Raw genomic sequence first — 21,804 nt, forward strand, 5'->3', positions numbered from 1 at the left:
GTACAGTGTCCAGTTGATACACGATATCACGTCTCACTGTACACATATCTGCCCTCGCGATCCTTCACCTCCACCTCAATTCTACCCTCCTCGATCTCCTTCCCGTCCACCTCGATGGACGCCTTCATTACATCGCCGGCCTTGACCTCTCCCACTCCCTTGGGCGTACCAGTCAGAACAAGATCGCCCTTCTCCAGCGTCATGACGCGCGAGATCTCTGCCAGCTGCCTGGGGATCCGGTAGAGCATGAGGCCGGTGGAATCTGCCTGGCGGAGCTGGGAGCCAACGCTGAGGCGCAAGAAGGCATTGTGGGGATCAGGAATGCGCGCCTTGGGGATCTCTTCCGAAATGGGCAGGAAGGTGTCAAAGCCCTTGGCGATGGACCAGGGGAGGCCCTTCTTCTTTGCCTCGTCTTGGACGTTCCGGCCGGTCATGTCAATGGCGAGGAGGTAGCCTGACACGAGGATTATATGTCAGTCTTTCGAAGCGGAGAATACAGGAGAAATATCTAAGGTACTGACTGCGAATGGCATCCAGGGCGCCCTTCTCATCGTTCGGGTCCAGATCCCGAACTGTCTTGCCCATCACTAGCGCCAATTCCACCTCATAGTGCAGGCTGACTCCCTTGGGACGCAGAACGGGACCCTCGCGCGGCAGAAGAATAGAGGACGGCGGCTTCAGAAAGAAGAAAGGCTGCTTCGGCTTGGCGTTGTTGAGTTCTGTAATGTGGTCGCTGCGGGGGAGCGTTCGTCAGTGGTGATAATGGCTGTTTAGGGCCATTCGAGTACTCACGCGTAGTTTCGACCGATGCAAATCACCTTTCTGCAATTGGCTCTTATTGAGGCTGCCATTGCGAGGAAGTCTGGTTGGAAGGGAGATAGTCTTGCTTAGAGGGACATTCGCTGTCAAGCGTCAGTAAATATTGTAGTCAAATCCCCGTCTTGACATCAGCCGGTCCATCTCCGCAATCCGCGGAGAGCACCCCGAATCTCCGACCTCGGCACTTCATGTCCGGATACAGCCATCTCAATGCTGTCTAGGAATTTATAGTTATTCTTGTCGATAGAAGAGTGAATGATGCCATGATAGCGAACAACAGGGACTCAGATTGAGTTCTAGAGTGTGAGGCTAATGAAATTACCTGATCACCATGCATGATCCTGCCAAGACATCGTCATCTTCCTGACGGAGATACCCAGAAGAAGAAACGTTCTCACCCCCGACTTCAACCTATCATACTCATCCACCATGCAGGTAGCAGAGATCCTCTCTGATCTCGCCTCGCTACGGGTCTGCGTACGTTCGATTTTTCGAAGACATCAGCCTAATAGGTACACCTTCTGAACTGAGACAGGATTTTAATGACGCCCTTGCCCTAGTCACCGTCAATGAAAGGCTCAACGAGGCACGAGTATCACCAGATGACAAGAGCAAAGCCGCTGCGAGCAAGCGACAGCAGGAACAGCAGAATGATGATCTCCGACGGGCAAAGGAGCTTGTTGATCTGCACTATGAGATGAAGACGAAATATGCGCTGGGCACGGTTGATGAGGAGCTTACTCGTGCTCGGGAGGAGGTGAACCGGGTCCTAAGGGAACTGGAAGCTTGAGACTGTGTTCAGGGACACTTATTTCAGTCTAAATGTTAACACTGTTACTGTTATGATGCCATGATTTGTTCTTACAGATGGCTGCCGTTGATCGGGTCACGGTCACATGTCTAGTTGATTTCCATTGCTTCAGGGCCTGGCGTCGGCTCGTACTTCGCTCAAACACACCTACCCAGTGCAATGGAGCACTATAGAATTAAGCATTATTCTCTACTCCGTACTTCTTCAGGACCTAGACTTGTCATTCACTTAGTGGGAAAGCTGCTGTAGACGGCCCGACATGACCTCCGAAGTACGGGCACCTTTGCGGCCACAAACGCAATTTGGAGCATCACCGTCGCAATTACACGCGTTCTTCCTTTTTGCTCAATCGCGCTTTTGGCGGTACCACGAATCGTCATAGGTTCCAGCAAATATGGCGTCAAGCATAGATGCCAAATTGCTCAGACAGACCAAGTTCCCTCCCGAGTTCAATCGGAAGGTGGACATGAAGAAGGTCAATATTGAGGTTATGAAGAAGTGAGAATCGACCCTTGAACCCAAATATTCGGAAAGAGCGTGTCCTAACGAAGGCCTGGTTGTAGATGGATTGCTGGAAAGATCTCTGAGATACTTGGAAACGAAGACGACGTCGTTATCGAGCTCTGTTTTAACTTACTAGAAGGCTCGCGATTCGTATGTTTCCTTCGGCGCATGTTCTGGGTCCGGAGCAGTTCACTGACCGATTACTTTACGATTTATAGCCGGATATCAAATCTCTACAAATTCAGCTTACGGGCTTTCTGGATAAGGATACCGCCAAGTTCTGTAAAGACCTCTGGTCACTATGTCTCAGCGCTCAAGAGAACCCCCAAGGCGTCCCGAAGGAGCTCCTGGAAGCCAAGAAACTTGAACTCATACAAGAAAAGGTAAAGCCACTAGATTGTTGGAACTGTTTTCCCACAGGATGCTGATAATTTTCCACTAGATCGAGGCCGAGAAAGCAGCGGAAGAAGCTCGCCGCAAGAAGGAGCAGGAGCTAGCGCGCGAAAGGGAGCTGGAAGAAATCCGGCGAAGAGAACGCTTCGATCGCAATCGGGGCAGACGAGGCGGCGGTCGTGGAGGTCGAGACTTTGATAGACGGCCATACAGGGACAACCGATCGCCACCCAGGCGACGAAGCCGCGAGCGATTTCGTGATCCACCCTCAAGACGAGAATTTGATTCTTACGTTCCCCCAGGTTCGCGCCGGGGCCGTCGGCCTTCAAGATCGCCCAGCGCCTCTCGCTCCCGCTCTCGTTCCGTTTCCTCATCTCGATCGCCACCTCGTCGACGCCTACCAAGCAGAGACAGATATCGGGATAAACGTCGCCGCTCCGCGAGTGGCTCTGTTTCTCCAGTAAGAGGAGACCACAGGAGACCGAGAAGACGCAGCCCAGACTACGGTGATCGAGCTAGATCCATTTCCCGCAGTGATTCATCTCGCTCACGTACTCCCAGAAGAGACCAAAGGAGACGAAGATCTGTCTCTTCCCGCAGTTCATCCCGTTCGCCGGCTCCCCGAGACCGGCGCAGAGGGGAAGACCGATCCCGCTCCAGGTCAAGGTCTAGGTCGCGAGGGCCGGATGAGAAGGGCAGCAGACGGAGGGGATCCTCACCTGACACCTCAAAAGCTGACAAGAATGAACCAACCGCTGATTCTGCAAAGGCCCGCAAGTCCCGTGATGATCGCCGTTTGAGTCGCAGCAGAGATCGCGATGATGAGCGCAGACGTCGGCGCTCAACCAGGAGTGTCAGCCGCAGCCGCAGTCGAGGCCGTTCTCGCACTGGCAGCGTCAGTCCGAGGCGTGCTTCTCGCAGCCGCAGCCGCAGTCATGGGAGAGAAAGGAAGAGACGTCGCTCTATTGAGAGATATGCCCCTGCTGCCCGAAGACGGCGCAACACCTCTTCTGTATCTACACATACTGAGAAACGACAGAGGATGGCTGATCCAGCCGAGGGATCCGCAAAGCGGTCGTCTCCACCGCCTGAGCAGCCGAGCTCGACAGATCACGAGACGAAGGATACTGAAGAGGTGGGTAACTGATCTCAGATGGATATTATACCCGATGAGTAACTGGATTGTTGATGTTCGTTCCTATGTCTCTTATCCGATTTCCGGTCCCAGAGAACTATTCAGACTGACGAACTCGACAGACTATCCACTCAAAACCCAATCGGCCGCGCATATCGAGCACGGAGCTGCGCGAGAAGCTTCTCCGAGAAAAGCTAGTAGCAATGCGCCGTACTGCCTCTCATGATAAGGTAGGTGGTAATACGACAGCGTCCAAGCAGCATACCGATGGAACATGAAGCTGGGTGATCAATAGACGCCTTGACAAGTGGGGTGCGGCTTACTAGTGATCTAGAGAAAGATAACTATGTACCTTTTTAGGACTTCTTGATTCTAGAGATCTTCTCTTTTCTTCTCACTTATGGTTGTAATTCTGAATACGTGGATATGGACTCCACGTGGAAGCTGATCAGCAATAGTGTCAACCATGTGGGAGACCTTGGTTCGTGATCTGCACTATTTATTAATTCGAGTGATATAAGCCAAAGTCAAATAAAGTCAAAGTCAAACACTTAGACCCCATCCCCCCAATCTGTAGCGGTCACTGGTCAGGATGATCATCTGTCCAGAAGTGTCAATAATAACGATCATCGCCTTGCAGGGCCTCCCGTAACCCCGTTGCACTCTTCGGGGTATCTACGAAGGAGTATACCCCTCATTTCATGCTGCCGGATAGATACTCGAGTCTAGTCCCAACATTCCTGTTTCTATTACTTCTGTACAGCGTAGGCTACGGAGTATTCGGACCCACTATCAACGTGCATGCCGACTGTCAAACCGTCGATCAAACACATACTACCCCGTACTGCAATTGATCAACGGCGGTTAGCACTGCACTGAGTGCACTCACACTCGCAAATAATCGGCAATCAGCCATCAATCAACAAACTTAACTGACTGCATTCGTGCATACGTCTCAGCCTCTCATGCCGCGTCATGCAGACGAGATTGCCGCTCAGCGCAGCCCAGCGTACGGAGTCCTTCTCTGTTTGCTTCCGGTTCTAATTACAATCACCGGTGATGAGCATGGCCGTGCTGATCGAAATGTCCTCTACGCTAGTGGCCCGCTCTCGGCCTTCTTTCTTGGATCCTTGCCCTAGACTAGGCCAAGGGAGTGATGGGCGGTATGGAGTAACAGAGGTAAGGTAGTGAAGTGATGGCAAAGACATACGTGACTCTAGGCTACACAGTGTATATTCACTGTCCCTTGACAATCAATTTGATATAGCGAAGCTTAAATACTTGATCTATCCACGTGAGGAATGTACTTCACGTAGTTGGGAATCAAGGCGAATGAAAAAGAATAAGGGTGGTAATGCCACGACGTCCGGCTCAACTGAACTTCACCATCCTGATGATACAGCTCCAGAATACGGAACAGCAGAATTATAATTAAAATTAGTTATATACAAGACTATTGCACCATTTCTCCCATTTCCATCGTTTCATAAGTTGTAAGTGGTCTTGACGAGCCAACAATCAAATCTAGTAGTCGCAGGCGGAAACGATGACGGTCGTGGTGATGGTGACCACCTTGGGACCCTTAGAAGGCACCGCGGTAGGGGCAGCGGTGATGGCCGCAGCACCGCTAGAGACGGACCCGGTCTTGGTAGCAATGGGGACAACAGTCTCAGAAACCAACGTCTCGCAAGGGGTCTCGGCGGCCTCAGGGCCAGCAGGAGAACCACCGGAGGAAGCAGAGCCACCAGAGGAAGCAGAGCCACCGGAGGAAGCAGAGCCACCAGAGGAAGCAGAGCCGCCGGAGGAAGCAGAGCCACCAGAGGAAGCAGAGCCGCCGGAGGAAGCAGAGCCAGAGGAAGCAGAGCCGCTGGAGGAAGCAGAGCCACCAGAGGAAGCAGAGCCGCTGGAGGAAGCGGAGCCGGAGGAAGCAGAGCCACCGGAGGAAGCAGAGCCACCGGAGGAAGCAGAGCCGCCGGAGGAAGCAGAGCCAGAGGAAGCAGAGCCGCTGGAGGAAGCAGAGCCACCAGAGGAAGCGGAGCCAGAGGAAGCGGAGCCGGAGGAAGCGGAGCCGGAGGAAGCGGAGCCGGAGGAAGCAGAGCCACCAGAGGAAGCGGAGCCGGAGGAAGCAGAGCCACCGGAGGAAGCAGAGCCGCCGGAGGAAGCGGAATCACCGGCAGAGCCAGTGGGAGCAGCACCGGAGGGAACAGAGACAGCCTCGGGAGCGGTGGGAACGTTGCCGTTGGGAGTTCCGTTAGGGGAGGCACCAGAGGGAACAGAGCCGCTGGGGACGCTGGAGACGGAGTCGCTGGGAATGCCGGAAGGAGTGGGCACAGCAGAGACAGAAGGAACACCGGTAACAGAGCCGGCGGGAGTTGAAGGAAGGGTGGGGACACCATTCTTGGTAAAGCTGGAGCCGCTGGGGAGGTGGCCACAGCCAGTAAGCCATCCGATGAGGATAATTTCAATGCTGGAGTCGATTTCGATGCCGGCGGCACCACCAAGGATAGCAGCCAGCTGAGCACGAGCGTCAAGAGACAGGGAGGCCATGCTCTCGCCGGAGACCAGGATAGAAATAACGCCGCGGAAAACAGCGCCAAGAGTAGCCTCGATAGTACCAGTAATGAATGAAGTAAGCTCGCCAAGGAGACCTGTGGACACGCTGACGGAGACATCGGCCTCGAGAGCGAACGAAAGCCAGAACAGAACAACAGCCTTGAGCTCAGCGCCGAGCGAGCAGCTGGAGCTGGTGAGCCAGGCGACGAGAGCGGTACGAACTTCAACATCAACGGAGACGGCGGCACCGCCCTTGGCGCAAGCCTCGAGGGCGGCCTGAACGTGGGCATCAAGACCGGCGGAAATGTCGGCTTCGAGGAAGGCGGCGAGAGAAGCCTGGGCGCTGGCGGAGAGGATGCCCGTCTCCTCGACAAGGGCGACGACGGAAGCACCGGCAGAGATCGTTGCCAGACCACTGCCGGGCAGAGAGCCAATGGCAATGACGTCGGCACCAACCTTACCCTCCAACCAAGCCAAAACGGCAACCTTCAGAGAAGCGGACAGGGTGCATTCGGAACCGGCGAGCCAGGCCTTCAGGGCGGCCTGAACATCGGCGGCGAGGTCGACAAAGACACCGCCGCCAGCACAAAGGCTGAGACCAGCCCTAACCTTGGCATCGAGAGCAGCATCAACAGACGCAGAGAGGAATGCGGACAGAGAAGCCTGGGCGGAAGCGCTCAGGACAACATTTGCGGCGACCTCGGCGGAGGAGAAGATACCCTCAAGGGTGACAAAGAGGTCGCCCTTGGCGGCGATGTCAGCGCAAGTGGGGATCAGCACTGACAGTCCGGCGCAGACATCCACGGAAAGGGTCACGGAGGCGTCACCTTCACACCACTCGAGAAGGGATGCCTTGACGGATGCATCCAGGAAGGCGGCGGCCTCAGCACGGAGCCAGGCGGCCAGTTCAGCCCTGGCGGCGGCATGGATCGCACCGGCCTTGCAACCAAGAGCACCTCCCTGCAGGGCAGCGGCTGCCTGAGCACTCAGACCAGCAAGGAGAGTCGTGGTGCTTGCGTGTCCACCAAGGATAGCGCTGATGAGCGCGCTCAAATCGAGACCACCATCGATCGAAATCCCCGCGCCAATGGAGAGATCACCGATATCGACGTCAGCGCCCAGCTTCAGGTGACGGGTCTCCACGTCGGTGGGAAGAGCGAGGACGTAGGTCGCCAGACTGGCGAGCAGGAAAAGGTTGTTAGAACGCATTGTGTGAGCGTAATAGAGATGCTAACGAGTGTCTTGCTAGGTAATAGAATGAATGTATCCTAAGAGAATGACGAGGCTACGAATAGCCGAATCGGATAATGACAGACTGTTCAAAAAATGTGACAATCAGAAGAAAGACTGACAAAAACAAAAAAAGAGCGGAAAGAAATGAAGCGATTGAGGAGGAGTTGATGATCAATCAGAAAGGTGATCATCATCCAGGTATATATACTACCCCTGGGGGCCTTGCAGTATGGCCGGTCATGATGTAAAGACTAGAAAGCACTCCCCGGTCTCTGCACGATTGGCGGACCACCAGTAGCGCCACCCTTGTCTAGCATTGGTGCCAAACTAGCCAAGATGCACAACAGGGCAGTGAGGGAGGGGGCCCAAAGAACTAGGAGTATTAGGAGTATTAGGAAGGAGGAGTCGTTTAGCACTAGCGGAGCCTGTGTTGTTGACTCTTTGGGATCGCGGACCCGGATCTTCAAGGTGCTCGTTAACCGAAGTGGATCGTTGACTGCCAGTGAATGGCGAATGGATCACACTATCTTCGAATTGTGGAAACATCCGAAACGAGCGAGTGAGAATACTATTTCAGGTAACTCTGGTATCTAAGCCGGCGTGCCCTCCAACGGCACATGAAGAATCGGAAAAATCGATAGCCAGATAGCCGAAGATTGGGCGAACCGTCGTTGTGTCGTGCCAGGGGCTCGCAGAGCACATGAGCGAATTACGAAATTCAAACTATCATGTGTTCTTGCCGGGGAAAGCATAAATCCGATGGCATGGATACTTAAAGCTGTAGTGAGAAGCTCCATTTGTAGGGAGAAACTCAACATAGTCAAAGCCACCAAACGCATAGTACGGAGAACCGTCAACAATGCCAAGGGAGACCACATAGGCCTAGGACTGAGAGGAAGCTAATAATGTCACCTCAAGAACGGGGAATTTTCTTTCAAGCGCGTGCCTTCGACATTCGAGGAAGTCGGTCTGAAAGCAGTTATCCCGTGATCGACGACAGTCAAGTTGTAAACAGCAATGATCGCGATTGACACTGCGAATCAGGTGGTTTGTTGATTGATTTTTGCGGAGCCGTTAAACCTAGGGTAGGCTGCCAACCATGCTTCCGTTTAAGGACGCAGCCCGAGCCAATTGCGAGTCGGCAGGGACTTATTTCGACCGGTGGTAAACCAGCAGATCAATAGATTAGTACTAGTAGACTGTTAACCTCGGGACCGCGTTCGTTGCCGACTCCAACCATGGGCGATCAACAAGTCACGACAACCGGTGTTTTGGCCCAAGCTGCTAGCGGCTTTTCATGAGAAATCCATAATATCGTAAACTATGAAATTAGTACGTCGTTAGTATCAGGAGTGGATGTATCTTAAAACCATCCTGTGCGGAAAAAGCTTAAGCCTCCTTCCCTTTTTTTTTTCGTTTGGGGAGAGATGATAAACAGGGGGAGAAAAAAAAAAAAAAAAAAAGAGGTCTAAAAGTCATTGCTTGGGACAGTGTACGAAGAACCTCCCCGAAGATAGTGTAGTTCGACAACATAAAGTGAGACCCTCTTTTTTTTGGAATTCATTGTTGACGGATCAATTTTTGGGACCATCGGGCCAGCGGGCCTAGGATGCTCATAGGAATCCTTTCCGACGGGCAGGAATCTGGATGCATTACGGATACTGGCGATGGCTAAGGGTTGAAGATGGCAAAGTTCTTCGTGTTCACTGTTCAGACTGCCTTGAGGCGGTTTCGCCGACCGAAAATATTGAAGACAGGCACTAGGTAGCAACGTAGTACCACACAAACTGAAATTGTTTGGACTATCATCTCTGTGCTATGGTTGTGGTTGTTTAGAGTCTGCTGTGGTCGCAGCAGGCTCTGAACCTGTGGCTGATGGCCTGACAAGTTTGATAACCCAGCCAAGGGGAAATCTAGACTCTCGGAAGCTCGGAGAAATGAAGGATGCCTAGTGCATGGTGCAGGTCAGCGCAGTTTGTCAGGCTGGATGCAGGTGAAGGTATCACAAAGTGACAAAAAAGAACTCGAAATATGGAAAGTGTCCACGAACTTGGCAACCCCTGGCGATTGCGGGTAACGATGTAGTATTCAGTTAGTCAGGGACAAAGAGTTGAGATGCATCCGCTAGCCACTTTTGGGCACTTAGCTGAGACACAATCCCTCCTGAGCTTGGAACCAGCATCGACTGACAAATAGTACTTCGTAGTCAACAGCTCGTACGAAGTATGCGCCTTGTTAGGTTTGTCCGTCATATTCTCAACTACTATGGGTGATGGAACCAAACACAACGCTCGAGAGCAGCTGGCTAAGAGAGCCTCAAAATGAGAACTCACTAGATAAATGGTCAAAGTTAGATTTTATCCACTGTGAATGTAACTCAGTAGACTGAAGATGGGTCAAGAATAGTATTCTTGGACGATACCATGTTTGAGATTCTTGGGAACCGTTCCTGAACCAAAGTTCGTGTATCCTTGGTTCCTGAGGCCACCCAGGAGTCCACCGGTAGTGGTCCATTCGCGGTTGGAGCCGAACTGTGAGGATGGAGCCACCAGGGGAAGTTTGACCCGTAAATTCCCTCCTCCAGCAATAGGGTCATCAGATAAAAATAGCTGATGCATTGGAGAGAGAAAGTGATATCACTTGGTCAAACAGGGAAACCGACATCAGAATTTGTCCTTCTGAAACGCCCACAAAAGCTTGAGATCGCATCAACGTTTCATCATCCCTGGCAGTGTCTTTGGATGAAACTTGGGGTTTTTCGAGTTTGCGCTTTGGAGAACCAGGGGCAGAGTCGGATAGTTCGGCGATAATGCTCCTCGCTAGCGAATTCGGGCATCAACTGCCTGCGTGTGAAGATGGCTGAGGGAAAGGAAAAGCGAGAGTGGACTCCCTGGGGACAGGTTGGCCGTTGTCAGGTGACTAGTAGGAGAGCAAATGCCAGTTGAGCTCTGAATACGGTATCATTTAGCTAAGGTACATTGCTAGCAGAGTCTACTTGTCTTAGTGTTCCAATCGCAGGAACAAACGAGAAGAGTCATCTGAATAGTGATGCCTCTTCTCTGCTGCTGTACGAATAGTGGCTGGCTTGAGAGTATATATCATCGATAGTGAATCCTTCCAGCGATCGCCATGACGATACGCTCGACACATCTTAAGGTGGAATACAGTTGAAAGTGAATCGTGACTCTGAACAGATGCAAGTCAGGTTTATCTAGTATTGAGAACATGTTTCAGAGCATAATTCTTCGTCATGTCTGAAGGGGTTACCTTGGTGAGCATCCGATGACTCTTCTCGGCAACAGATTTGTATACTTGGTTGAGCATGCAATCGCCGGCAATAAGCTGGCAACGACATCCTACAGCTGAGTCAGGCATTTGCAGACCAGATTGCACATTATTGCTTTTTCAACTGATTTGATAGATACTCTGACTTGTACGTAGTTTATCCATTTCACGATCAATGTTGATGTTCTCTGATCGCCCCGGCAACGCTATGTTATCAGGTGACTTCGACCGAGTCCCCAGCCACCCGCGATGTTTGTCATGATCCGAGAACCAGAAACAACAGCATCAACTCCGACAAGCGACACAACAAACACGATACGACACGCCCCCGCCATTGGGGCATCCGATGATTTTTTGGGAATTTTGGGACGGGCGCATTGGTTGACACGTCCATGTAGGATTTATTGATTGAGCTGAGAAATGTTATGATGGCCTCTCCGAATTCTCTTTCCTCCGCATACACTAGTGGCTTGCATCGACAACCATCGCTGCGGCAAATGTCTCGTTCTACACTTTCGCGCTCAAATTCTAGACGCTCTTCAACGGCTCTCGACTATCATACAACGTCGCGGAATGAGGGAGTATCGATTTCCAGGCAGTATTCAGCCGGTGACAGCTCCGATGATGAGGTTCCGGAGCCCAAGTTCAGCGCTTCCGTCAAGGCTCTCCTCGACGAGGACGGACTAGGCTCTTCCCCTCATCTCAAGTATAGCAGCAACGAGCGTCTCTCTTCAACTGAACGCGCAACGTCGGCTGCGACAAGTCAATCGAGGCAGTCCCGCACATCGTCACCCCTTGATCGATCAACCGGAAGCCCCGCTCCTCGGGTAGTGCGCATAGCTCCAGCTCTCGCCAACAGCAACAGGCATGCGCGAGAAGGCTCCCCTCTTTCACAGAGTGAGAGCGCCGGCGCTAGCGCCAATTATAACTCAAAAGATCTCATCACGCCGGCCCCCAGACCGCGCAGTGTTCGCATCACTGGGTCCCGCAGTCATACACGGTCGCCCACTTCAGTGTCCCCCTCCCAAAAGCGGTCTGCTGATAGGGGCTCCATTAACGAACATTCGAGCGCAGAGCGCTCGGAAAATGGGGGGACGATGAATTACGAGGACGACTATGCCCCTCGATTTGGCACTGCATCTGTGCTCCGCTCGCGCCATGGGGAGGATGTGGGCATGCAGAGTTCCCTTCGCGTGAAAAGAGTCGGAAGGCTCACAGGGACATTTCTGAATGGACCTGCGAGAAGGGGTGTTCTGCGGCGGCAGAGCGAGGAGAACAACGACCCTCATAGCTATTCCGCCGAACGACATAGAGAATCGAGTCTCGACCCGAACGACGACAACGCTGAATATCGCTACAAAGCTAAATCACGAACCTCCTCATCGCCCAAGGTAACTTGGGCAGACCCCAGCCCGCCACAGGAAGCCGAGCGACCTCGAGCATATGATCCCGCTAGTGCTTCCTCTGGGGAGGGCCCATTCTCCAGGTCTTCCTCGCCGAGATCCTCCGGATCACACTCCAAATCGACACCTGGTTCCGCCTCGGAAATGTCCTCGAAGCCTTCAAGTGCTCATGAGGAGCCTGTTTTCAAGGTCCCACCGCTTCCTCAACTCCCGGCAACCCGAGACCAAGAGAATGAGCCTCCACCAACCTTCAAACGCGATAAGCCCCAGGGTCTTAATATCCTAAGCAAACCGGAAAAGCTCTCTGTAGTCTACGGGGACGACAAGAAAGACAATGAAGAGACGCCAGCTGGAAATTCCCCTCGCAAGATTCTTGCAACACGGAGTAGCAATACCCCTCACCGGCCAGCGCCCCCTCCTCCGAAGATGTCGATGCTTGAGACCGCCACGGCGACGGGAGGAGCGGCTACGGCATCGCAATCTCGCAAAAAACGAAGCCAAGTCTCGGTCAATCATAAGCCATTCACGCGGCTGGATTGCATCGGACGTGGGGGAAGTTCTCGTGTCTACCGCGTTATGGCCGAAAATTATAAAATCTTTGCTCTGAAAAGAGTGAATCTCGAAGATGTTGACCCTGTGACTCTAGCTGGCTACAAGGGCGAGATCGACCTTTTGAAGAAGCTGGAAAACATTGATCGGGTCGTCCGTTTATTTGACTGGGAACTCAATTCGGACAAGCACACCCTCAGCGTTCTGATGGAAATCGGAGAGTCTGATTTGGAGAAGATCCTGACATACCGGTTGAATGCCGAGGATGCTGTCTTTGATATCAACTTCACGCGGTATTACTGGAAGGAGATGCTTGAGTGTGTTCAGGCGGTCCACAATTGCAACATCGTGCATTCCGATCTGAAGCCCGCCAACTTCCTGCTCGTTCAGGGAAGGCTGAAGCTGATCGATTTTGGAATCGCCAACGCTATCCAGGATAACACGGTCAACGTGCATCGGGAGCAGCAAGTCGGCACACCCAATTACATGTCACCAGAAGCTTTGATCGACTCTAATGCCTCGCTTGGACTGCCAGCCAGTGTTGGAAAGATGATGAAGCTCGGCAAGCCCAGTGATGTCTGGAGTCTGGGCTGTATCCTTTATAAAATGGTATATGGCCAACCGCCGTTCGCCAAAATCGCCAAATATTACGAGCGCATCATGGCCATCCCCAATCCTAAGGTCCAGATTGACTTCCCTGCTTTTGGTGTTGGAGGAGTTGCAATACCGCCCGGCCTGATCCGTACCCTGAAACGCTGCCTGCAACGAGATCAGACTTTGCGACCGACAGTGGAAGAACTTCTCAGCCAGAGAGATCCATTCTTGTACCCTGACGCACAATTGGAAGGCACTGTTCCAGTCAATCAGGACATGCTGGGCAGGATCCTGATGAATGTGGTCCACCACTGCCGGACTCGGGGCATACCCAAGGACGAAGAAATAGCCGCCTGGCCGGCTGGATTCTACGCGAAAATCAAGGCGGCACTAGAAGAAAATACTTGATCACACTTGACTCGCTACGATTTCCTTTGTCTTTTGCTTTGGTTGAAAATCCCGTTTCATGATATCCTGGATGATCCGATGACACGGCGTCCAAGTTCAGCTCTGCTCTACTGGAATAGTTTCCTTTGTTGCTCATTAACTTCTTGTACATATTCTTTTGGGAGCCATTTCTTCCCTTTTTGGTATGGGGAGTTGGCTGTTTCTGGAATGCGCTTCAGCCTTGCATGTGTATGCCGTGACTTGTTGCATTGGGAAACTGTTGGGTCAGCATGGTCTTTGGAGTTTCAGTATATGGAATATATTAGTTTATTATCCATCGAGGCGGTTTGCCTATACTTATTGTCTAGGCTTTTTCTTCTATCGTTTTGGTTGGTCTTCGTGGTGTTCGTCTATATATATACCCGCTGCAGACTTGATTTATCTACTGCTACCGGATGCATAGCACAAAGGTGAATTAAGAGCTCTCCATTGAATCCGACAAGAGTAATATACAAGAGATTTGACTAAGATGAAAGGGTACTCGTGACTGCTACAGTAGACTCGAACCAGTTCACCGAGACGACGTCCTGAAGCTAATCTACGGCCGATGCAGAGATCTGCTCATCACACTCATGACGTATCTATTTCTACTGATTTGCAAATCGGATCGATAAACAAGGATACTTTTCATAGTTGGAATCACAGTGCGCGCCTTGAACGCCCCCCAGGAATATAGACTGCTGAACTGAAGAAAATGCCAATGAGAATGCGCATTTCTGCAACGGAACTGGTATCAAGATGCGGTGGGCCGCTTAAGGACAAGATTAGACCAGGAGGACTCTGTAAACGAAGATTAGCATGACACTGTCGGGGAGATGAATTGGTGAAAGGTCACATACGCATTGACTGTGCCGTCGTTTTCGGGAGTATTGGTGATCTGCGCATATTTACCCCATACGACCTTTCCGCTTGTCGTGACGAGACCCAATTCGGAGACGTTGACTTCGATAATGGTTCCCTTGGTTAGGACACCCAGTTGGGTGTAGAGAGGGTTCTGCGGGTTCTTCTTGACGCCCAGGATGGGCAGTTGCACGGTGACGCCGAGCTCCGGGCTGATAGATTGTCAGTCGAGATGAAATGCAAGAGACAGAGGGAAGGGAGAGCATACTGTGTGACATTGGCCTTCTTGTAACGCAGACCCATCGGCCGGATAAAACGCTCGTACTTGACCGGTCGCCGGGTGAAGTCGCTACCGACAAACGTGGGCTTGGTGATCATCCGCTTCCACGACTTCTGGTGCGTCTTCTTGCCCGTGTTGACAACCTTGAACATCTCCTCCTCACTGATACCCTTCACCTTGGGCAGGGGCACCGCAAACTTGGCCGCCTTCTCAGCTCGCTTATCCTTGATAGCACTGGACAAGGCCTTGGCGTTGGTCGCCTGCGAACGGTCGAGCAGGTACTGGGGCAGAGGGGTCTTGGACGGCTCGTCGGGAGCAGAGGACTTGACGTTCTTCTCTTCCTGTGCCTTGATGCGCTTGCGCATCTGGATCTTCTCGGCATGGCGCTTCTGCTGGTACAGCTTGGCCCGCAGGCCGCGCAGGTTCTGGGCATCCTGCGACTGTTTGTGCGATTCACGGGCCTGGCGCTTGCGGACGCGCTCGTCGTGGTCGAGCCGCTTACCGTGCTGCTTTTGCCAGCGCTCGATATACCTAAGATTCGGTTAGATTGTGGTTTGACCACAGCTGAGGCGAGAGGGGTAGACGAACTCGTTCTGAGGCTGTATTCAGAAGCAGTTAGCACCGGTTCAGTAATTTTTCACGCTTGAGAACTTTGCATGTAGCCTCCATGGAGCAGCCGATGCATTAGTCCAGGGTTTGTAAACAGGATAACATACCATGATGAATGTATAACAAGCAGAACGTTACTGACAAGTGATGTTGATGGTCTCCTCCTGGCCGAGACTTGAGACAAAAAAGTTGTTCTGCGGGCGACGCAGGTTCGATATCGATAAGTCACGTGATACCATTATCGTGCTGAAATTTTGTTGACTCTGACTACAAATCCTTCCCACAATCACAATAACTTTAATTAAACTGATTGGCGCATTGATATAAACACTGAGTAAGAGATCTCAAACAGACAGCCCTAGATTGACTGAGTTATGAACCTGATGTCGTAGTTGCGTCGAGTCGATAATATCACGTGCCACTACGGAACGCGAGGCGGCCACATCCGCCATTCGCTGGAATTTCTTCGATTCAAGTCCGCCGACAACGACGCCCATCAACAACCAGTCCAGCCCAGCATCAAGCCTCCATTGCGTCTCGTCCTCGCTTGGGAGGAACGCAGACAGCTACAAGATTCAATTTGCCTTCAATTGAAGCAAACAACCAATAACCCGCTTCACCATGTTCTCCCGAACAACGCTCGCAAGAGCCTTCGCCCTACCCTGGGAGCAGCACAACGCATTCCTGCGTCCCAGCTTCCGCGCCTGCCTTCACCAAGCCACGAACACAAGCAGCAGCAGCAGCACATCACACCCCGAGAGCCCACTCAGCGCAACACCACGGGCCCAATCGTCGACACCCACAGTCCAAACTCCATCCCAACCCTCAGCCGACCAAGCATCACCCGTACGCCTCACCAAATCCCTCCTCGAGAAACTCCCCTACCTCACCTCTCAAAAACCGCACTACATCACCGCGCACCTCCACGCAAAACCCTACCTCCTGACCGCAGGCGACCACCTCCGCCTGCCGTTCCTCATGCGGGGCGTGAAACCAGGCGATATCCTCCGCTTCAACCGGGCGTCTGTGCTCGGTTCGCGCGACTTCACGCTCAAGGGGGCGCCGTATATCGATGAGCGGCTGTTTGAGTGCCGGGTGAGGGTTATGGGCGTGGATGCGGAGCCGTTGCGGGTGAAGGAGAAGACGAAGCGGAGACAGCGGCATGTGCGGAAGGTCAAGAGCAAGCATAAGTATACGCTTTTGCGGGTGATGGATGTCAAGGTTAAGACGGCGGAGGAGCTACTTGAACAAGGGGCGGTGGTTGTTGAGGGGGAGGATGTGCCGAAGCTGGAGGCTAATGCTTAAGCATTTTTCTGGATAAGCAAAAGGAAAAGCTGTTTGGCCTATGGGACTGTCTAAGGGTATGCTGGTTGTATTGTTATGCCTATATCTATAATGGGCATGCTATGTACAGATAGATCTGACTGCACATGGACTCGTGCATTGTATTCTATATTGCAACTGATGTGAATGCTTCTTCTACAGAGGGTTACTCTGACAGGTCGGCACATTGACTTGACCTTGAAACGGAAGTGATGTAACCAAGGCTATCTCCCAGCTCGTATATCGTCTGCAATCTTCTCCGCAAGAGCATACGCCACCGCCTGCGGATGTCCTGGCGTTATAAACGGAAAACTACTGGCGTCAACAACACGCAGGTTCTGTACTCCGAAGACCCGAGCCGTATTATCCAAAACCGCTAGCGGGTCATCTTCTCGTCCCATCTTACAGCTGCCAGCCACATGAAACACAGGTATCGCACTTTTAGCCAGGTATTCGCGGATCTGCGAGTCCGTCTGAACATGCTCTCCGGGATACGCTTCGCGCGCATCAGCAACACCCATTTTCACGAGCACCTCCCAGACCTGACGCTGGCGTTTGAAAGACTGAATCGCCACGTCGATGTCCGTGGGATCAACAAGCCATTGCGGGTCGATGACAGGCGGCGTATTCATGCTCGCATCAGCCAGCGTCACGGTTCCCCGGGAGAACGGCGCAACGAGCGCCGTAGCGATGGTGGCGTAGTTGTGGCCATCGCGCGGATCACCCGTAATGAAGTTAGACCCATCTCCGAACCAGGAATTCAGCGGCAGCCATTCGATCTCTGGCCAGTCGCTTGGGACACCTGACAATGCGCTGACGGAGGTCTCGGAGAGCTGCGAGCGGTACGGTTCGGGGAGCTTCTCGAAGCCATAGTATCCGGCGCCGAAGATGGAGAGCGGGCCGGTGGCGTTTGCAAGGTATTGCTCTACCTGCCTCGCAGCCAGGGCTGGGTCGTTGGCCGATGCAGACGCTGTGATGACGTTGACTCGATGTGCGGAGCTAAAGAAGGCGTGGTCTTGCAGGTTCTGGCCTACGCCGGGCAGGTCGTGGATGCAGTCGATGCCGAGTTTGGAGATCTCGCTGCAAGGTCCAACGCCTGAGACCATGAGCAGCTGGGGAGATTGGAACGCGCCGGCGGATACGATGACCTCCTTGCGAGCGGTCAAAGTGTAGTTAACCGGTGGCGTGCCGAATGTCCCTGCGGTTGAGACCTGGACACCAGTTGCGACCTTGTTCTCGTCAAACAGGATCCTCTGCGCCATGGCATTGATGTAAAGTGTGGGAGGCGAGCCTTTGGCTATGGCGTCTTGGAGAAAACTCGCCTCGGACGAGGAACGCTGTGCATTCTTGGGGTTGATCGTAGATGTTCCGTATGCAGCGCCTAGCAGCCTGCCGCTGTTCAGGCCATCGATCTCCTCCAAGCCCACGGCAGTGAAGGCCCTCTGGGCCCAAGTGCCAAACGCGTCAACGCTATTCCCAAAAGAAACCTGCAGAGGACCGCCAGCAGGATCAAACGCCTCCGGCGTCTGCGTATTAGTAGCATTGACATACAGACTCAAGTCCGGAGGCGTATAGTGGCACGACTTCTTAAAGTACGGAAGCATCCTGTCGAACGTATAGCTCTCGTCACCCACCTCATCCGCCCATCTCTGCATGCTGCCTGCCGTGGGCCGATGATAGAGCATGAAATTCCGCGCAGAGCTCCCTCCCAGCGTCTTACCCCGGGGATAATGCGCGGTGCGATTGCCTACACCAGGCTGGGGGGTTGTTACGAATCCCCAGTCGATCAGTGGCTGGTAGTCCTCTGGGTCTACCCCGGCAAAGTACGCCGCGTAGCCAGGAACGATCGATTTATTCCCATTGTCGATCTCGTAGAAGCTCCCGGCTTCGACGACCGCGACGCTCACTGATCTGTCCTGGGCGAGTCTGCTGGCGACGGCCAAGCCTGCATTCCCACCGCCGACGATCACATAGTCGAAAGTTGCGTCGGTACCTGGAGTCCCAAAGAAGCTTCCTAGCAGAGGGACTTTTTGTCCATATGAGAGGAGGTTAGGCTTCGAGGGTCGATCTGTTGCTGCAACAAGGCCGAGGAAGAGCAGGTAAAGAGCACGCATATTTGCGGTACCGGTTTGCTGACTGGAAGGCGTCTCTATTGAGGAGCAAACCAATTCAAGCTTTAGCACGGAATATGTATGCTTTTATGTTGTTCAGAAAGAATGTGAGAAAGCACTGAGTAGGGCTAAGAGCGTCATTCTGTAGACGTGACCCACGCTCTTTTGTTTATAGAGTCAGAGGACCAAAAACCCGCCATTGAGAGTAGTCTTGTAGTAAAATGTCAGTAAATCAAAGCTCCCTGCATCCTGATGAATGGACTGCAGATGCGTTGAGGAGAATTGCTGGATGAGCGTGTCATTATGCTTGAGCAGTCAGAAGCGAAAGAGCCTGGCTGCATCTAAAGCGCGATATCACACCAGCTCAATGCAGCAAGGATTGCAATTTTGGAAGGATGATCATCTCGAGCAAGATGCTGATAGGAGTTGATCGCAGTTATTGGTCTCTGTGACACAGAAATGACTGTCTTTGAAAAAATGTACACAGAAAAATGGCAGATGCCCTGTCTGGAGAATGCAGAATAGAACAGTGGTGGAGAAGTCCGAGAATATCACAATGCATCTCAGCTTAGAGAATATCGTCTGATGAACTGATGATATGTCCTGCATACTTTGACAGATATATATTTACAATGAGGTGCTATAGCCCTCTAGCACTCCCCAAACCAAGGCACCTGGCACGGAGGGATTCTCCCTGGATTGTACGCGAGACATAAGCATTGGAATGGCAGCACTCCGCTTCTCGTCTGCGGAGACAACATGCTTCACTGGCAAGATTTCCGTGAAAGGTAAATAATACCTCTCTTACCCCTGCCGGATAGAACCGTTATTGACGAGATAGTTCCTCATTTCTGTGGAACATGCCAGTTAGCTCCAATGTAAGGGAAGATACGCCTGGAAATGCGACCTCACCTCGCTTATCTCTATACGCTCCTGGACTGTCATGAGGGGAGCTTATACAAGATACGCTCGAGTGATAATTGGGCTGGGACAAGCCGATCTCCAAGGGAAGTCACCATGGTTCTAGATACATTGCCTTATAACATTTGAGCATCAGTCACTAAGAAAATGAAGACATAGGATCCTACTCCGATGGATGAATAATTCGCTAATAACGTGCAAACGCCAAATCACGGTCAGTCAATTGATTCAACTCCCAACTGCTGGCGACAACTCTCCAAACTCTCCTGCTGGATCTGTTCGTACAAACAAAACTCGTCCAAGACAGGAGCCCCCAGCATCCGTTGAAATCCATCCAGATCAGTGTCAGCCTCCATGATCAGCTGCTTAGACTGTGACATGTTGGCCAGGTTCGAGTTGAAGATACCCCTGGCGGATAAAGGGAGAAAGTCCTCGTACGTGATGGGCTCGTAGTCGAGGACCTTGTCCTTCAACAACTGCGCCAGCGAAACAGATTTTACGCCCTGATAATCCCCCTTCGAGGCATGCGGCGTCACCCGATAACAGAAGAAAGCCAGTTTCTCCGCCTGAAGCTGTTCCAGATCATCAGGGAACTCCTCGAAGCATTTCCTCAAGATCCTCTCATACTCCGCCGGCTCCGAGCCAGCCGCATCGCGATTCACTCGCGCAAGGATCTGATCGTACAGCTGGCGCCCCTTCCGCGTCAGCGCATACCCCCGCTGTTCAACCTCGCCAAACCTTGCCGTGTGCGAGCCCCTCACGTACTCACCCCCGCCATCACGGAAGTACACCGTCTCCTCTAGCGCCTTGAAGCTCGTCTGACGCAGGAGAATGGGGTTCACACGGCGCGGCGGGCCCTCGATGCGCTCCTTAGCCGGCATCCCACTCTCGCGCATCATTCTCTGCACAAGGTCGATATCGATCGTCCGCGGCGTCAGATGGTTGATGTGGCAGCTGGGGAAGGAGACGATATCCGCCACGAGGGAATGCTCCGCTTTGAGGACGCGGTACTCCTCCAGCGTGACCGTCGCCCGCGAGTGCCACCGGAAGGTCTCTAGCCCCTCGGTGATGAACTCCTCGCACTCATCGCAGCTTAGCGTCCCCTTTTGCTCGGACAGATCGAGTAGCTCCAGTAACCGTGGAGTGAAGATATCCCGCTGCGCGAGCGCCCGCTCTGCCAGCGCCCTCGTCCGCTCACTTAGCAACTCCATCCGCAGCACGGTCGTGAATACCCGGAATGGCTGCCGGGCGAGTGCCTCGCGCGTGCGCGGCCGGAAGGCAGTCGCGTGCATGGGCAATCCGGCGACGCTCAGATCGTAGTATCCCACTGGGCTCATGCCCATGACGGCGAACAGGCGGCGGATGGTGGAGAGTTCGCGGGTGGTGCCGAGGCGGATGGCGCCGTGTCGTTCGACGCGGTTCCGGGCGGGGAGGATCTCGTCCGGGTTGATTGTGGTCGTGGTCGTGGTGTTGCCGTGCTGCTGCTGGCTGGTCTGGAGGGCCTCTGCGTCGGCTTGCCAGACGAGGTCGACGAGGTCCCCGTATAGGGGCACTTCGGCTTTGTACATTTCCGAGAGGGCATGACAGAAGCGTGCGCGAAGGTTGTCTTGATCCAATGTCATTTTGCTTTGTCTGTATCAGCTGTTGAACATGGGAGAACGAGGATGGTGTTGAGGACGGTCTTATACTATCCTGGCTGCTACAGTGTGCAGGGAGATTACCACGTTAAGTCTACCGATAACACCTCGAAGACGTAGACTATATACAAGGCACAACTCCGTCGTTGACAAGCTCACGACTACATCTCTTCTCCTCGCTGTCAACAACCACCTCATAACCGTGCATATCCGTCCCGGATCCTATCCGACGGATCGCGGATATCACCCGATCAGCAAGAGATCAGTTGTCGTCTATCCTCGGTTTAGGTAACAGGAACACAGATTAAGTTGGAGCAAGCGGGGAAATGCGGAGAATATCACATTTACGACATGTTG

At 52.9% G+C, this 21,804-nt stretch overlaps 9 protein-coding genes across 9 annotated transcripts; 4 read left to right on the forward strand and 5 right to left on the reverse strand.

The window, feature by feature from the left end:
* Positions 1-26: 26 nt before the first annotated feature.
* On the reverse strand, positions 27-851 carry ALT_1941 (fumarylacetoacetate hydrolase family protein; the record flags this gene model as incomplete). Its single annotated transcript, XM_033559699.2, has 3 exons — positions 27-454; positions 522-733; positions 793-851. The coding sequence occupies 3 exons, from the start codon at positions 849-851 to the stop codon at positions 27-29; spliced, it is 699 nt and encodes a 232-aa protein (XP_033415590.2).
* Positions 852-1,248: 397 nt separating this feature from the next.
* On the forward strand, positions 1,249-1,609 carry ALT_1942 (uncharacterized protein; the record flags this gene model as incomplete). The annotated part of the gene is made up of 2 exons (XM_033559698.1): positions 1,249-1,296; positions 1,355-1,609. 2 exons carry the CDS (start codon positions 1,249-1,251, stop codon positions 1,607-1,609), a joined length of 303 nt encoding a protein of 100 aa, XP_033415589.1.
* A 415-nt stretch (positions 1,610-2,024) lies between these two features.
* ALT_1943 (PWI domain-containing protein) lies at positions 2,025-4,801 on the forward strand (the record flags this gene model as incomplete). Its single annotated transcript, XM_089599234.1, has 8 exons — positions 2,025-2,128; positions 2,194-2,284; positions 2,353-2,517; positions 2,577-2,706; positions 2,762-2,987; positions 3,047-3,662; positions 3,785-3,892; positions 4,622-4,801. The coding sequence occupies 8 exons, from the start codon at positions 2,025-2,027 to the stop codon at positions 4,799-4,801; spliced, it is 1,620 nt and encodes a 539-aa protein (XP_089456380.1).
* A 385-nt stretch (positions 4,802-5,186) lies between these two features.
* On the reverse strand, positions 5,187-7,424 carry ALT_1944 (putative cell wall protein; the record flags this gene model as incomplete). The annotated part of the gene is made up of 1 exon (XM_089599235.1): positions 5,187-7,424. One exon carries the CDS (start codon positions 7,422-7,424, stop codon positions 5,187-5,189), a length of 2,238 nt encoding a protein of 745 aa, XP_089456381.1.
* Positions 7,425-11,230: 3,806 nt separating this feature from the next.
* ALT_1945 (serine/threonine/tyrosine protein kinase MPS1) lies at positions 11,231-13,687 on the forward strand (the record flags this gene model as incomplete). Its single annotated transcript, XM_033563957.2, has 1 exon — positions 11,231-13,687. One exon carries the CDS (start codon positions 11,231-11,233, stop codon positions 13,685-13,687), a length of 2,457 nt encoding a protein of 818 aa, XP_033419848.2.
* An 803-nt stretch (positions 13,688-14,490) lies between these two features.
* Positions 14,491-15,565, reverse strand: ALT_1946 (rRNA-processing protein NSA2; the record flags this gene model as incomplete). The annotated part of the gene is made up of 5 exons (XM_033563956.1): positions 14,491-14,506; positions 14,566-14,778; positions 14,835-15,377; positions 15,435-15,445; positions 15,563-15,565. The coding sequence occupies 5 exons, from the start codon at positions 15,563-15,565 to the stop codon at positions 14,491-14,493; spliced, it is 786 nt and encodes a 261-aa protein (XP_033419847.1).
* A 511-nt stretch (positions 15,566-16,076) lies between these two features.
* Positions 16,077-16,760, forward strand: ALT_1947 (mitochondrial 54S ribosomal protein bL21m; the record flags this gene model as incomplete). Its single annotated transcript, XM_033563955.1, has 1 exon — positions 16,077-16,760. One exon carries the CDS (start codon positions 16,077-16,079, stop codon positions 16,758-16,760), a length of 684 nt encoding a protein of 227 aa, XP_033419846.1.
* A 242-nt stretch (positions 16,761-17,002) lies between these two features.
* Positions 17,003-18,892, reverse strand: ALT_1948 (GMC family oxidoreductase; the record flags this gene model as incomplete). The annotated part of the gene is made up of 1 exon (XM_033563954.2): positions 17,003-18,892. One exon carries the CDS (start codon positions 18,890-18,892, stop codon positions 17,003-17,005), a length of 1,890 nt encoding a protein of 629 aa, XP_033419845.2.
* Positions 18,893-20,025: 1,133 nt separating this feature from the next.
* ALT_1949 (VOC family protein) lies at positions 20,026-21,432 on the reverse strand (the record flags this gene model as incomplete). The annotated part of the gene is made up of 1 exon (XM_033563953.2): positions 20,026-21,432. One exon carries the CDS (start codon positions 21,430-21,432, stop codon positions 20,026-20,028), a length of 1,407 nt encoding a protein of 468 aa, XP_033419844.2.
* Between the last annotated feature and the right edge of the window lie 372 nt (positions 21,433-21,804).

Source organism: Aspergillus lentulus (genome assembly GCF_001445615.1).
Source record: "Aspergillus lentulus DNA, contig: Alt04, strain: IFM 54703, whole genome shotgun sequence".
NCBI classification, from domain to species: domain Eukaryota; kingdom Fungi; phylum Ascomycota; class Eurotiomycetes; order Eurotiales; family Aspergillaceae; genus Aspergillus; species Aspergillus lentulus.